At 46.4% G+C, this 12,806-nt stretch overlaps 1 protein-coding gene across 6 annotated transcripts in view; it reads left to right on the forward strand.

Moving 5' to 3' along the window:
• Positions 1-12,806, forward strand: part of SETX (senataxin) — a 75,842-nt gene that overhangs the window by 37,622 nt on the left and 25,414 nt on the right. For 3 of the 6 annotated variants that reach the window (XM_084820800.1, XM_084820799.1, XM_084820804.1), the window contains 7 exons: positions 99-201; positions 1,250-1,423; positions 3,042-3,271; positions 4,810-4,977; positions 6,125-6,281; positions 9,290-9,391; positions 11,734-11,849. In XM_084820800.1, coding sequence (XP_084676926.1) covers positions 99-201; positions 1,250-1,423; positions 3,042-3,271; positions 4,810-4,977; positions 6,125-6,281; positions 9,290-9,391; positions 11,734-11,849 — 1,050 coding nt within the window. The remainder of the gene's footprint in view (positions 1-98; positions 202-1,249; positions 1,424-3,041; positions 3,272-4,809; positions 4,978-6,124; positions 6,282-9,289; positions 9,392-11,733; positions 11,850-12,806) is intronic. The other 3 variants (XM_084820802.1, XM_084820801.1, XM_084820803.1) reach the window with 2 other exon arrangements.

Consider the following 12,806-nt stretch of genomic DNA (forward strand, 5'->3'; position numbering starts at 1 on the left):
TGAATGTTGAAATCCTGACCAGTGACTTTGGCTGTACATACATGGAAGAGTTCTCCCCCAACTGGTGTGTTAAGCCAATGCTTGGCTGTTTCCTGCAGGTGGCAAGCGAGTGGCAAGAAAACCAGAAAGCAAAAGAGCCAAAGCCTTTCTGCTTGAATTTGCAGAACTTCAATGCGGACTTGAAAAAAGCTGATTTTAAAGGTGAGAGAATTTCACTACTTAAGCCGGGGGTGGAGAATATCTGGCTCTGAGGGCAAATTTAGCCCACCTGGGGTCCCATTTTGGCCTTCTAGGGTTCTCCAAATGACCACAGGCCCTTCCCTCGGCCCCATCCCCTTTCGCCCTACCACCAACGGGTGGTTTCTCAGCTTTTGTGCAGTTTCTTTCCCTTTCTAAAAGGTTGAAATGCCTCCCGTAGAACTTAGTTACTGCCAGTCAGAGCTTTAAGCTACAATATGCTGGTATTTTGGGCTCTATCCCTTTTGACTTTGGCCCCGTCCACCTCTGGAATGTGGCCCCGAAGAATGGAATTCGGCCCTCAGGCTGAAAGAGGTTCTGCACCCCTGACATAAGCAAACGGGCAGTAAATTAATAATAATCTTTTTAATGGTAGATAACTTGAACCCTCACGTTAAGGCCAGATGGTGAGAGCGGGCAAGGGGGTACTTCCTTCTGCTGAGGTCCTTTTGCTCTTCTACCCTTGCACGGGCCATGAAACATGTCAGTCGGGACCTCCAAAGTTCACTGCAGCAACACTGAGATCAGAAAACCTTCGGGGTTCACCTGAAATTGCTGAAGCTGAACTTTTAGTTTCTGGTGCTAACACTTAGAGGTGTGGACCCAGTCAAAGAAATCTTACGTCAGTTTAATTGTGTGATTTTTCATTGAGGTCACCTGCATGCTTTTGCATTTGAGACGTACATTGACAGAAAGAAGGGTGGTGACTAGAGTGGTGGTTCGGGGAGTTCCTGTTACCGGTGGCTGACCCAGGACCATTATTGGTGTGAACCTGTCTTATGTATGGGCATGGAAGAAGAGACTTCACTTTGGGGTCTCAAATACAATTTCAGAATGTTTGCTCCCCTGCTACAAAGTCCTTTGGGCCAGCCGTAGGAAGTGGCATGTATACCCCTGCTGAATCCTTTGATGTGCTTAACGTTCATACCTTTAAAACAAAAAGCTGTGCAGTAGTTTTACAGCCTTATCCCTATATCTACTGTTTCAATCTGTGTTCAAATTATTTCTCCAGCTAACATTTTGGAAAGCGATCTGGACAAGCAGCTGCATCCCAAGGTCGACGACTTGGTCTTCTTAAAAGTGTCTGAAAAGCGCTCCTATTGCGAGGAAGGCGAGGCGGAGAGTCGTGTAGTACACCATGTCGGCCTTGTTACTCAGTTTTCTCAGCCTTCAGTTCATAATACTAGTACGCTGGGGTTTTTAAAGCCACATAAAAACACTGTCATAGCTATCATCCAAAGAATTGGGAAGGGGCCGTGGCTCAGTGGCAGAGCCCCCGCTTTGCATGCAGAAGGCTCCAGGTTCTATCCCTGGCATCTGCAGGTAGGGCTAGGAAAGAATCCTGCCTGAAACCCTGGGAAGTCTCTGCCAGTCATTGTCACCGATGCTGGACTAGAGGAACCAATCGTCTGACTCAGAATAAGGCAGCATTCTCTGTTCCTAAACTGTGCAGCTAGGTCCCTGTGCCCTCGGGAGTTTTGGGCCTCCATTTCATGAACAGCATTACAAATTGGTCTTGGATTGGGAGGGAGTATTTAGAAGTAGATTTATCTTCCCTTCGCCCCCAAGAATAAATAAGGCTACATGCTAAATCACACATGGAAGTAGATTCCACTGAACAGCTTTTAAAAAACAACAGCTATATGGCTATGGTTCTTCCACCTTTTCACACACAGGACCCACCTTTAATCCAAACCTGAAGTGTGGGGCTTATGTTTAAGCATCTTTCTCTTAGAGGCGTAGTTCTGTGCCTTCAACAGTAGTGCAAAAGAGCATATTTTGGCAGGGTCACTTGTCATGCAGAGGTGAGAAAAGCTGCACTTCACAAAATTCCCTCTCACATAATACTAAAAGTAAATGATCTCCTTTGCATCGGACCACACTCTGCAATTTCTTTTTGCTCTCCTTTGTCAGTAGGACAGTTCTTCTGGTACAGTCCAGCTGAGTTGGATTGTACTAGAAGACTCACTTCTAGGTCTTTATCCACCAGCTGGAGACCAGTCTGATATGACACAGGAGACGGCATGGGGAAAGCCCAACAAAAACCTAAGGCAGCTGCTTCCTTTATTGCCAAATTGTTTCGAAGCTGCTGTTCAGTGGGTAAGATTTCACAAAACTAACATCCATTCCCAGCAATTTCAGTCATCCTTTTGTTCTTGGTGACTTCCAGAGAGGAGCAAACTGCTTTGGATAAAACACATTTCTGAATGAAGCTGCATGCAAGATCCCCAAATGTTTTCAGCCACTACCTTTGGGTAGTTATTAAGAATAGTTATTTCTTATTCTTTGAGGAAGGGCTTGTTCAGATAGAAAAATGATGCACTCTTAATTCTGTGGGATTGTCACCTTGATTTTCCTTGGACACCTGTTCCAGTTATTTGTTGTTGGGGGAGGAACTGTCAGGGTTACAAAGTTCTCTGATTTGGGGCAATTAGGGACGCTACTTGCTGCTATTTAATTGTGAAATTTTGACTTAGTCCAAATATTGGGCCAAACTGTAGTTATGGAAGCTTAACTTCCATAGAAGTTAAAGTTTTCTATGAAGTTTGAATTGACAAACTGTGGTTTCTGATCAGCTGGCAAGCCAGAAATCAGAAATTGTGGTTTGAATTGGGCTTGCAAACCATGGTTTGGCATGATGTCTGAGTTTACAAAAGATTGTTGCTTCCAGAGGACCCGTAGGAGGGACTGAGCAGATGGAAAACGAAAGCAGGCAAACAACTCTAAACCATGTACATTAGGAAGCTCAAGCCATGGCGCAAATTCAACCTGAATTAAGCCTTGTGTGTGTCTTTTTTTATAAGCAGTTAAGAAAGAACAGCAGGTTGTCTGTCACCTCTCTGTTCAGACACAAGGAAATTTGTCCCGCGTTGATGCACAAGTCCAGTGTGTGGTGGTCAGTTCTTTGGTGTCAACACAACGAAAGTTCCGGGCTTTGCTTTTTCTGATCCGAAGCCCTCTTGGCAAACCCATCATCAGCCCACGTTACGTCGACTTCTGTCCGAGGGGCTTGAACATGGACTCTGAGAAATCTGTAAGAATGACTTGAATTGCAGGACAAGCTTTGTTTGTATTGTTGAAGTGGGCTAAAGACCTAAATGGCAGGGGACAACAGTATGGACCAGCCAGTGGTCCTGATGGCTGGGGATGATTGACGTTGTAGTCTAACCCATCTGGAGGGCACCAGGTTGAGGACGGCTGCTTTACACTAATCATATGCAAAGTAGCCATGCGTAAGGTTCTGGCTGAAGCTCCCCCAGAGATAGGCAGAGAAGGCTGGATGGAGGTGGGAGTCATAGATCTGCGTATCTTCAGCATAACTTTCCCTAGTCCAGGGGTGGGCATGCTGACCTTTACAGCTCTGAGGGGCCAGGGGTCACGCATGTACGCACGCCTCCCCGCCATTAGGATGAGGGCAAAGTTTAAGTCCCCCAACACAAATATCCACAAACACATAAATAGGCTTCTCTTCATTCACTGTCTCTCACACACAAGATGCCTCCCCCCCCACCCCCCGCTTGCCTCCTCTCCACCTGGGGGATCTGGATCTTTATCTTCCCTCCCTGGGCAGGGAAGGCTTTCCCTGCTAGGAGAGGTGGCTGCTCTCGCTTGCCAAACTCTGTGGTTTTGACCTTAGAAACAGCATTATTGAGAAGGAAGCTGTAGAGTTTGGCGGGCTAGAGCAGCCACCTCTTCTCTCCATGGAATACAGCTGGCTAGAGTGGCAAATGACACTTTAGCCCCTCACACTGTGCCGTTTCCATCTCAGGGATGTTCTTAAGAGAGAAACCATAGAGTTCAGCATGCTAAGGTGGCAAAAAGTCCATCTTAGGTCCCCCAAGGGAAAAGGTACAGCAAGAGAGGTGGGCAGGAGAATTGAATGTGTGGGACGTCTAGGGCACTTGGGGGCTCTGAGGAGACCCCTGAGGGCTACATGTGGGCTGCAGGCCACAGGTTGCTTACTCCTGTCCTAGTGCATTGGAGGGTAGTGGGAGGAGAAACAGGACAATTAGCTGCTAAGAGAAAAGATGATTAGCACAGTAAATGACAGCTAGAGACTGTGATCTTTCTGCTCCTTTCCAAGGAGACTTCAGAATGCTGATTGACATGCTGTTTTTCATGCAATGAGTGTAATGTGTAGCCCTCATCTTTCATAGCAAACCTCTGGGACAGGGTATGGTCTTTCAGGTCTGTAATACTGCCCACCCTTTTAGGTCTTAGATTTGTCTGCACTCACATGAAGAATGTAATGTGCATCCACAATCCAAGTAGCAGATGGGGAAAACTGCACAAGAGCTGATGCACACGTGCACATTCGCAGCCAGACTGGGACTCCGTGTATTACCAGGCACTTCTTGATGGCATTTTATACATTCATCAGACTCCTTCCTCTTTAGAAAATTCAACTTGGGAGGGCAAAAAGTTGACCTAGCAGGAACATTTAGAGAGAGTTTTTGAAGTGAACCTCTCCAAAGGGCACCCCCAAGCCCAGGGTCTTGGGTGCCTCTATAAGTTAGAACAGAAATCTTAGGGACTGAACTGATCATTCTGTTGTCGTCCTCCCCACCCCAGGCTTCTCACATGAAGGAATTCAATGAAGATCAACGGAAAGCCATTGAAACAGCTTACACCATGGTGACGGAGCATCCATCTTCGCCCAAAATTTGCCTGATCCACGGGCCACCCGGGACAGGGAAATCTAAGACTATTGTTGGATTCCTATTCCGCATGCTCAGTGAGGTGGGCCGGGTTCCTACCCTGTGTACTCCAGTCTGTGTAAGGTGTTGTCATGTTTGATCATCCTCCCCCTCGCAATCAGCAAAACAGAGACTTCTAGTTCAAGCTGCTACGGCTTTATTATGCTGAAGGCGAGCCTTTCCACAATGCAGATTCAAGGAAGCTCTCAAACCGCCCCACGCTCTAAACGACTGTTCTAAGATCTCTATTAGGGAAGACAGTCTGCAGGTTATTGAAGTTGCCTTCGGTATCCCCGTAGGCACCAATGGTCAAACCTGCCTAACGGTGACGCCCCTCCCTTAGGACGGTCCTTCCTACATTGGCTTGTAAGAGTGGCTACCCTGGCGGAGCGTCTTGGCCCTGTTCCTAACTTCACCCACTTCAACGTGTAGTGTGCTCTGGCATCTCTCAAGTCGTACCCCTCTTCCTCCTCCTCAGAAACTTGGAGTGGGGAAGTCTGGCCCTCCTGGGGCCCCAATCCAGCACTCCAGGTTCCCTGTATGGCCATGGCCCCTTTCCCCGAGCACCAATCATTTGATGGCTTTCCTGGCCTTTCTGCAGTTTTTTCCCCATTCTAAAAGGTTGACATGCTTCTCCTAAGGCTTATGCTGGGATTGTTGGGGGCGGGGGGGTTTGACCCAACCAACAGTAGAATGCGGCCTCCGAGAGCTTCTCTGAAATTGTATTCAGGCAGAAAGAGGTTCCCCAGCCCTGCAGAAAAGGAAAGAAGCATCCAACTTAGGTTTTATTATTTTCCTCATTCTCTAACTTCCTAATACTAATCTGTCACAAACGACAGCGAAAGCTCAAAGCCTCGTTACCTTATTCACTCGCTAGAGCAAGGTGAGTCCATCAAGTACCTTGGCACTCGGATGGATGCTATCCTGCTCCGAAGAAGAGTCTGGGAGCTGTGCTCTCCTACTTCCTGCTGTACTTGACTCACCCTGCTCTTGTGCATTTAACACAGAGAAAATATAGAACTTTTTTGTGGCGTGGATATTTCTGTATATCAGGCTGTTGTTAGGCTCCAAAGTAAGAGTAGTTCAAAAGGGAAAAAAGTAGCTACTCTAAATGTAGAAGAGTCCTATCATTCGTTTCATTCCTCCCACCCCCTGAAATCCAAACTACACAATCTCTTTTTTATCTCCAGAGATCTGGAAAGGAGAATCCCGTGCGAAGCCTGAACGCCAAGATCAAGAGAAATCGCGTGCTCGTTTGTGCACCATCCAATGCTGCTATTGACGATCTGATGAAGAAAATAATTCTTGAATTTAAGGAAAAATGCCAAGACAAGAATAGTCCTTTGGGTATGATCAGTTCTTTCCCAGTCCTCCTGTGTGGAATTGTCAATCTGGAGGGAGCAATTAGTCTGGTTATACCTGAAGATAAGAAATTATATAGTGTTAAATCACTTAGATGCCCCTGCGTAGTTTACCACGGTCTTTACTCTTTCTACGTCATTTGTTCTTTCAAGAGGCTCCTTATGAGGTCATGTGGAGCAGCTTAATCTCAGTGGTTTGCATGCAAAAGGTGCTGGACACGCACTTGGCACCATTTCTGTTGGCAAAGTCTTTCCTGTACTCTTGTGATTTAACATTACCCGAGATCCTTTTTATAATGGCGTCCCCAACATGGTTTCTGTGGACACCAGTGTGCCAGTGGACACCTCTTGGCACCCACCAAGTTTCCTGCCACTCTTGATTTTTATTTAAGATTTTAATTATTTCTGAAGTGGAAGGTTTGCATGCTGCAAAGCGAAGGGCTGCCCTGCAGCGCTGTATAACCCTACCTCTGCCCAGAACTTTTCTTTTGGTCTCACCAGTTGTCTTCTGAGAAATGAGTGTTCTGTGACTGGTCATGCCTACTAGGGCAGCCATTTTGTGAATGGGCAAGCCCCGCCCCATGGCAGTCATGTTGTGAGAGCACCCATGACACTCTCTCAAAATTCCAAATGTGCCCACTGAAGCAAAATGTTGGACCCCCCTGTAGCTCTTACATGCTGGCTTGGATGCTTTTATCTTTCGGTGGGTGGGGAAAGCTTGGTTTTGGCACTGTACATGTATTGTTTTATATTGATAGCTGTAAGCCAACCTTGTGCTCATTTCCTGCAAAAGAAAGACTTAAAGTTTGTGGCTGAAACCCTGGAGAGCCACTGCTGTCAGTCAGTGTCGACAGTATTGGGCTAGATGGACCAAGGGACTGACTCAGCATAAGGCAGCTTCCTAAATTCCACTGCCAGTTGGAATAGATAATCCCCAATCTGGTCCTGGCTCTGGGAGTTGTGGTCCAACGCACCTGGAGGGCACCAGATTGGGGAAGGCTTGAGTAGACGGAAGATCAACAGTCTGGCTCTCAGCATGCCAGCTTCATAATGTCCGGTGATATCCTGTGGTTTTGTTGGAATCGCCCCGGAGGCCTCGGGCCTAATTTTTGATTTCTAATTTCTGTTAGACTTGAGCTACCCGAAGGGGTATGTACACACTAGTTGCCAATTCGAATCAGTGCTCTCTTCTGGGTGTTGTTTCGCAATCCACGTTTCTGGCTGAACAAAGAAACAGCCCAGTCTGGGTTTATGCTGAACTAACCGTGCCCTGGCTCTTGTACGTTCCATGCCAAAAAGAATCTGAATTCTGCAACCAGGATAAATTAATGTGTTCTTTGAATAATCCTAACATTTTTACTAGTCATCATAATCCACTTTTGCTACTCCTGAGATTGAGGTGGAGCAAGGAGAGATGCAGGCCGCTGAAACCCTGTCCTGGCCACTGGAAATCTTGTACAGTTCAACTTCTGGGATTTCATTACTTGTGTCACTGAATGTCGAGCACTAAGCTTCTGGTTTTGTAGTCACACCGTGAAGATGGTCTCTTAATAAATAGCTTTTATTATGCAAGCTTGAGCTAGATCAGCTGCGGTTCAGGTCACAGACATAGTCTGCAAATGCCAGTGTAGATCTAAGTTCTCGAGTCAGCTTTGCATAATAATAATCACATTACAAGAAGCTACTTTTGATGAATACACTGTGCTAGGAAGTTGTAACAAAAACCGGTGCCAATCGACGGTACGAAACTTGAGTAGCTTTTTTAAACCTGCCCTCAGGGAAGGTCTTCCCCTAGGGACTTCTTCTGGGCGGCCAACGTTTTAGAACACCTCATGTTCTGAAGTTGCTCCTCCCTCCTCACCCAGTGTCTGATTCTTGAGTCTGTTACTCTCAACTCCTCCCCTACTGTAAGATCTTGCGTTCTTGCAGATGAAGAGATCTCTGGCTGGCTTTGATTAGCTGGCATCTGGAAAGACTCTTCCCTGTCTCCAGTGACTTTGATAGTGCTACCACCCTTTCCCCTCTTCTCATCTGACTCCGAATGTGTTCTCATGCCTTCTTGGGCAGCTTCTGCTGAGATGTTGGGTCAGTCTTCACGTTGAGCCAGATCTTCACGTCCGTAAGGGCTAGAAATCTTGTTTTTTAAATGAAAGCTGAAATTCTCAGTAAGCCAGCTTCTCTGGCCCAGTACCACATCATGTGGATTTCAGGTGCTCCTGCGGAATCACAGCATGCGTACGGTCCAGCATGTGATGGGTTCTTTTAACCTATGTGATGAAAGAAGCCATTGCGGGTGGCTTTAGAAACCGGAAAGCCTACGACTCCAATGCCGGAGGTGCCCGGATGCTTTCCCACAGTGGTGAGAATTCAAAAGAAAGCATACCATCAATCATTTTGCTCAGCTGATACTTCCTGGAATGAAGAGTGTCATGTGATATCCCATCGCTGTGCATTTAGGAATAGCCAAGTGGGGGGATCAAGGAGAGAACATGTTGATAGCCGTAGCGCAGCAAAAGGCACTGCCTTTTTTAGGGCCGTGGGCACATTTGGCCATTTGAGAAACTGTCCTGGGCACCGCCACAAAATGGGTGCGCTGCACATGAAAATATTGGTCTGCCGCCGCCAGCCATATGAGGATGTCTCTGAGCCCCACATCTGCTCCAGAGTCATTCATGGGAAAAGGGGATGGGAGGAGCCAAGAGGCCATCGCTTGGCTTTGAAGCGATCCCATGGCCAGAAAGAAATTTTTGTTACTTAAAAAGAAGTAGGAGGTGATGGGCGGCTTGGCAGGCATCAGGAAAGGTGTCCCAAGGGTGCTCAAGTGCCACATTGCCACCCCTGCCTCAGTGTATGGACACCTTAGAAATAACGAGGCTGCATTAAGATGCAGATTTCAGGGTCTGCTAAGCCGATTAAAACTATTTTCGCCAGATCTTTTGTCTTTTAAAAGATCAGTGTAACGGACAGGACTCTGGTGGTCTTCTTTACATCCAGGGAACTGTGGTGACATCAACCTGGTGAGATTGGGGCAGCAGAAGTCGATTAGCAAGGATGTCCGGAAATTCAGTCTGGACGACCAGATCGACCGCAGAATGAGTGAGTAGCTCATAAAGGTGTTTCTCAACTGGTTATCTCCCATTAGCGTTTTGGTAGAGGGGTCTAAAAAGTCCACCCTGATTCACCCCAGTCTCTGCCCCTGGTGTGGGACAGCCTCTTCTCACACTGCTAGCAGGAGCAGACGTTAGCTATGGGAACTGAAGAGGTAAACCAACCTGTCCCATCATGCGGAGCGTCCAGGGAACTAGTCACCCTGCAGAAGGAAATGTGACTGGTGTTAAATTAATTAGGATAATAGTACAGGAAGCTTGCTCTCTCCAAGCATAGATACCCTATTTTCTAGCTGCTGCTATTGGAAATCCCCTTCTTCCAAATCTTAGGGCACAATCCTATGCATGTTTAGACAGAAAAAAGTCCTACAACTCCCAGCATGGTGGAGTTGTAGGACTTTTTTGTCTATGCATAGGATTGTGCCCTTAGTCTGACTGGCACTTTGTGGAGTGGTTCAGACAAAGCAGTTGGTCTAATAAATTATGGTTTAATAGACTGAGAACAAACCATCTGCCCATGTGCTTCCTTCTCCTTTTTCTTTCACACTGAAATTCAGTATTTATGGATTAGGTAAATCCATTACATCTAAACTGGGAGATTCTGGCTTAATCACTGTTTACAAATTAGGATATGAAATTAGGATCAGCTCCTGGTTTCATGTCGTTGATGATTATTTGCATATATTCATACCCCACCTTTTAGGAAAACTCCTTACGAAGGTGGCTGACAGAAATGTTAAATAATAAACCCATCACACCGTCAGTAAAAACAATAAATTCACAGTGACAAATAGCATGAAACAGCTGGGTTAAAAAGCCATCTTAAGAATTAGGCCAGCACAGTTGGGAAACTGTCACTTAATGAACCCCAGAAGGATTGAATTCCAGCACAAGAGAAGTGGGGAGCATACGGGCCCAAACCAATTCCTTGGTCTAATAAACCATGGTTCGTCAGAACGAGATTGTTACATGTGAAATTGGCCTGTGCCTCTAGGGAAGACCGTTTGGGGAGCTCTGTGTAGTGCCAAGCTGTAATGTTTCCCTCTGCTGCCCTCGGTAACTGGCGTGGCCCTGTAAGCTTTGTCAAATGGCGGCGGCCCAAAGCAGCCACTGAAGAGCGGTGCCAGAGGGCAGTGCCTCTTTGCCTGCTTTGTGCCAGCAGGGTCCTTGAGAGGGTGCGTGAAAGCTTCAGTATCTCCACTTGGAGCGGGAGAAGGACTCCCAGGGGTTCAGTCTGGTCTGCCCTTTACCCCCATGCCATAGGGGTCCCTAGTGTGGTGCTTGCTGCTCCCTGTTCAATCCCACGTATAGGTTGGCTTAATCTTCAGTAAAACGGCTTGGCTGTCTGGGCCTCTGCTGGATCTGGCCCCCTGTGACAAGGCAAACTATACGTCCCACGCGGTGCAACTTAGATATAAGATCTAAGTCCCATTTACATACATTCTCAGTGATCCGTGTCTCTTGTTTTGTGTAATTGTATTAAATTTCAGTTTACTGACTGACCTGTATGATTCGGGGATGCACAGTGAAGTTTTCCACTTTGAGGAAGTCCATTGTTCCTTTAAAGATTTTTTATTAAGGGAGTCTTAGGCTACATTTGTACCAAATTTCAGGAATCCAGCATATATTGAAGTACCCTAACAACTCTGATACCCATATAATTTGGTTGGGAAGTCAGTGAGTGATTCATTCAAGCCCAAGTATCGTGTGTGTGCGTGTGTGTGTGTGTGTGTGTGTGTGACACGTATATATGTCCATCGTACTGGCTCTTCAGTGTTTTCTATTTAATATATATTTAATTTATTCAGGCCACACTGTAAGCCACCTCAAACAATCACCTGGTTCATTCATAATGGTAACCCATACTTTATATAACAGTATTGGTTGCCCTACCCAGGGTTTGTATGGCAGGCAATTAAACAAACCGGGGTTTGTTTTCTCAATCCCTGGATCGTTTCTTTCCACCCACTCCCTCCCTGTGTCCCAAATGCCTTTGTAGAGCAGTAGTACTGGCATGGAAAGCACTTGGGTTGTTGTTTTTTTTACTGCTCTTGCCCGCTGCCTCTGTAGCCTGGCAAAACAACCCGAGGACAATCCCCAGTAAGACAATTCACATGTAACAACAACCCATGGTTTAAAGAACCCAGAGTTCACAACCTAAGAACAAATAATGGATTCTCTTTCTGGGTTACTCGTGATTAATAAAACGTGGGTAGTTAGTGCAGCTAAATTCTAACCCAGAATTCAACAACCCTCACCATGGGTTAGCAGCATTATTTGTGAAAGCCAGCTGCAGATGACTAAATAAATGTATTCTGTCTGATTCTATAGATAGAGCAACACTTTGCAAAGGCCAAGATCTCCAAAAGAGGAAAAAAGATCTAGATGGACGTCTGGACATGCTTTTTCGCCAGCGTGCAATGGACAGAAATGAGGAGACAGAGAAGGTAGTTCTTCGTTACCGTGGTTTACTGCAGGGGTGGGCAGGAGGTAGATCGGAATCCATTGCAAGATCTCTGGGTGGTTCACAGTGGATCGGCGAGGATTTCTCATTCCCAATTATTTGATAATAGCATCAACGTAAAGGCTCCCCCCCCCCCAATCCCTAAAATTGGGTTGATGAAACTAAGAACATTTTTGGGGAAACAAGGAGTAGATTTCTTGTGTAAGGACTGCACCCTCAGTTCTAGTGGGTTGTCTTGTGTGCTGCAATGCAAAACTTCCAGGGTGTGTGAAACCAAGGCTTCCTTTTACATCCAAACCAGGAAACTGTGGTTTAATCTCTGACTACAAACCAGGATATCAAGCCATCATTTAATATCCTGGTTTGTACTCGGAGATTAGACCACAGTTTTCCAGTTCAGATGTACAATGCAGAAGAGAAGAGAGGGAGCGTGTGGACACAACTTACTCTATAAATATGGGCTATTGGGCCAAGATCAGTGGGTCTGAACTGGGCAATAGTGAAGCCTGGGGGTAGGCAATGTGGTGCTCACAGGTTCGCCCCAGACACCTTTCTTGGTGCCCTCCTAATCGGCTGGGGACATGTGTGTGTGAGAAAGTATGTCTATGGGTTATGAGCCAGGCTGAGAGTGAATAATATGGGTGGTGGTCCAGAGTGAGAGAGAGAAAGAGATGGAAGGGATGAGTTGGCTGGCGATGGGTTGAGGGGAAGAGAAAAAGTGTTTGCCTCCTGTAAAACAGATTTCTGTTGACATGGAAAACTTTGAGTTCACAGTTGTTTAGTGTGTTGGGGTTCAGGCCCCACCTCTGCGTTGTACTACGAGTAAGTGGCTTGTCCTTCGTGACTAGCAACGCCTCCCATTGCAGCCATTCTGTGGTGGTGCATAGGATACTTTCTCCAATTACCCAATGTGCGAACAGGCCGCAAAACGTTCCCTACC

Source organism: Heloderma suspectum, chromosome 14 (assembly GCF_057233095.1).
Source record: "Heloderma suspectum isolate Gila_16-S chromosome 14, 16-S_ref, whole genome shotgun sequence".
NCBI lineage: Eukaryota > Metazoa > Chordata > Lepidosauria > Squamata > Helodermatidae > Heloderma > Heloderma suspectum.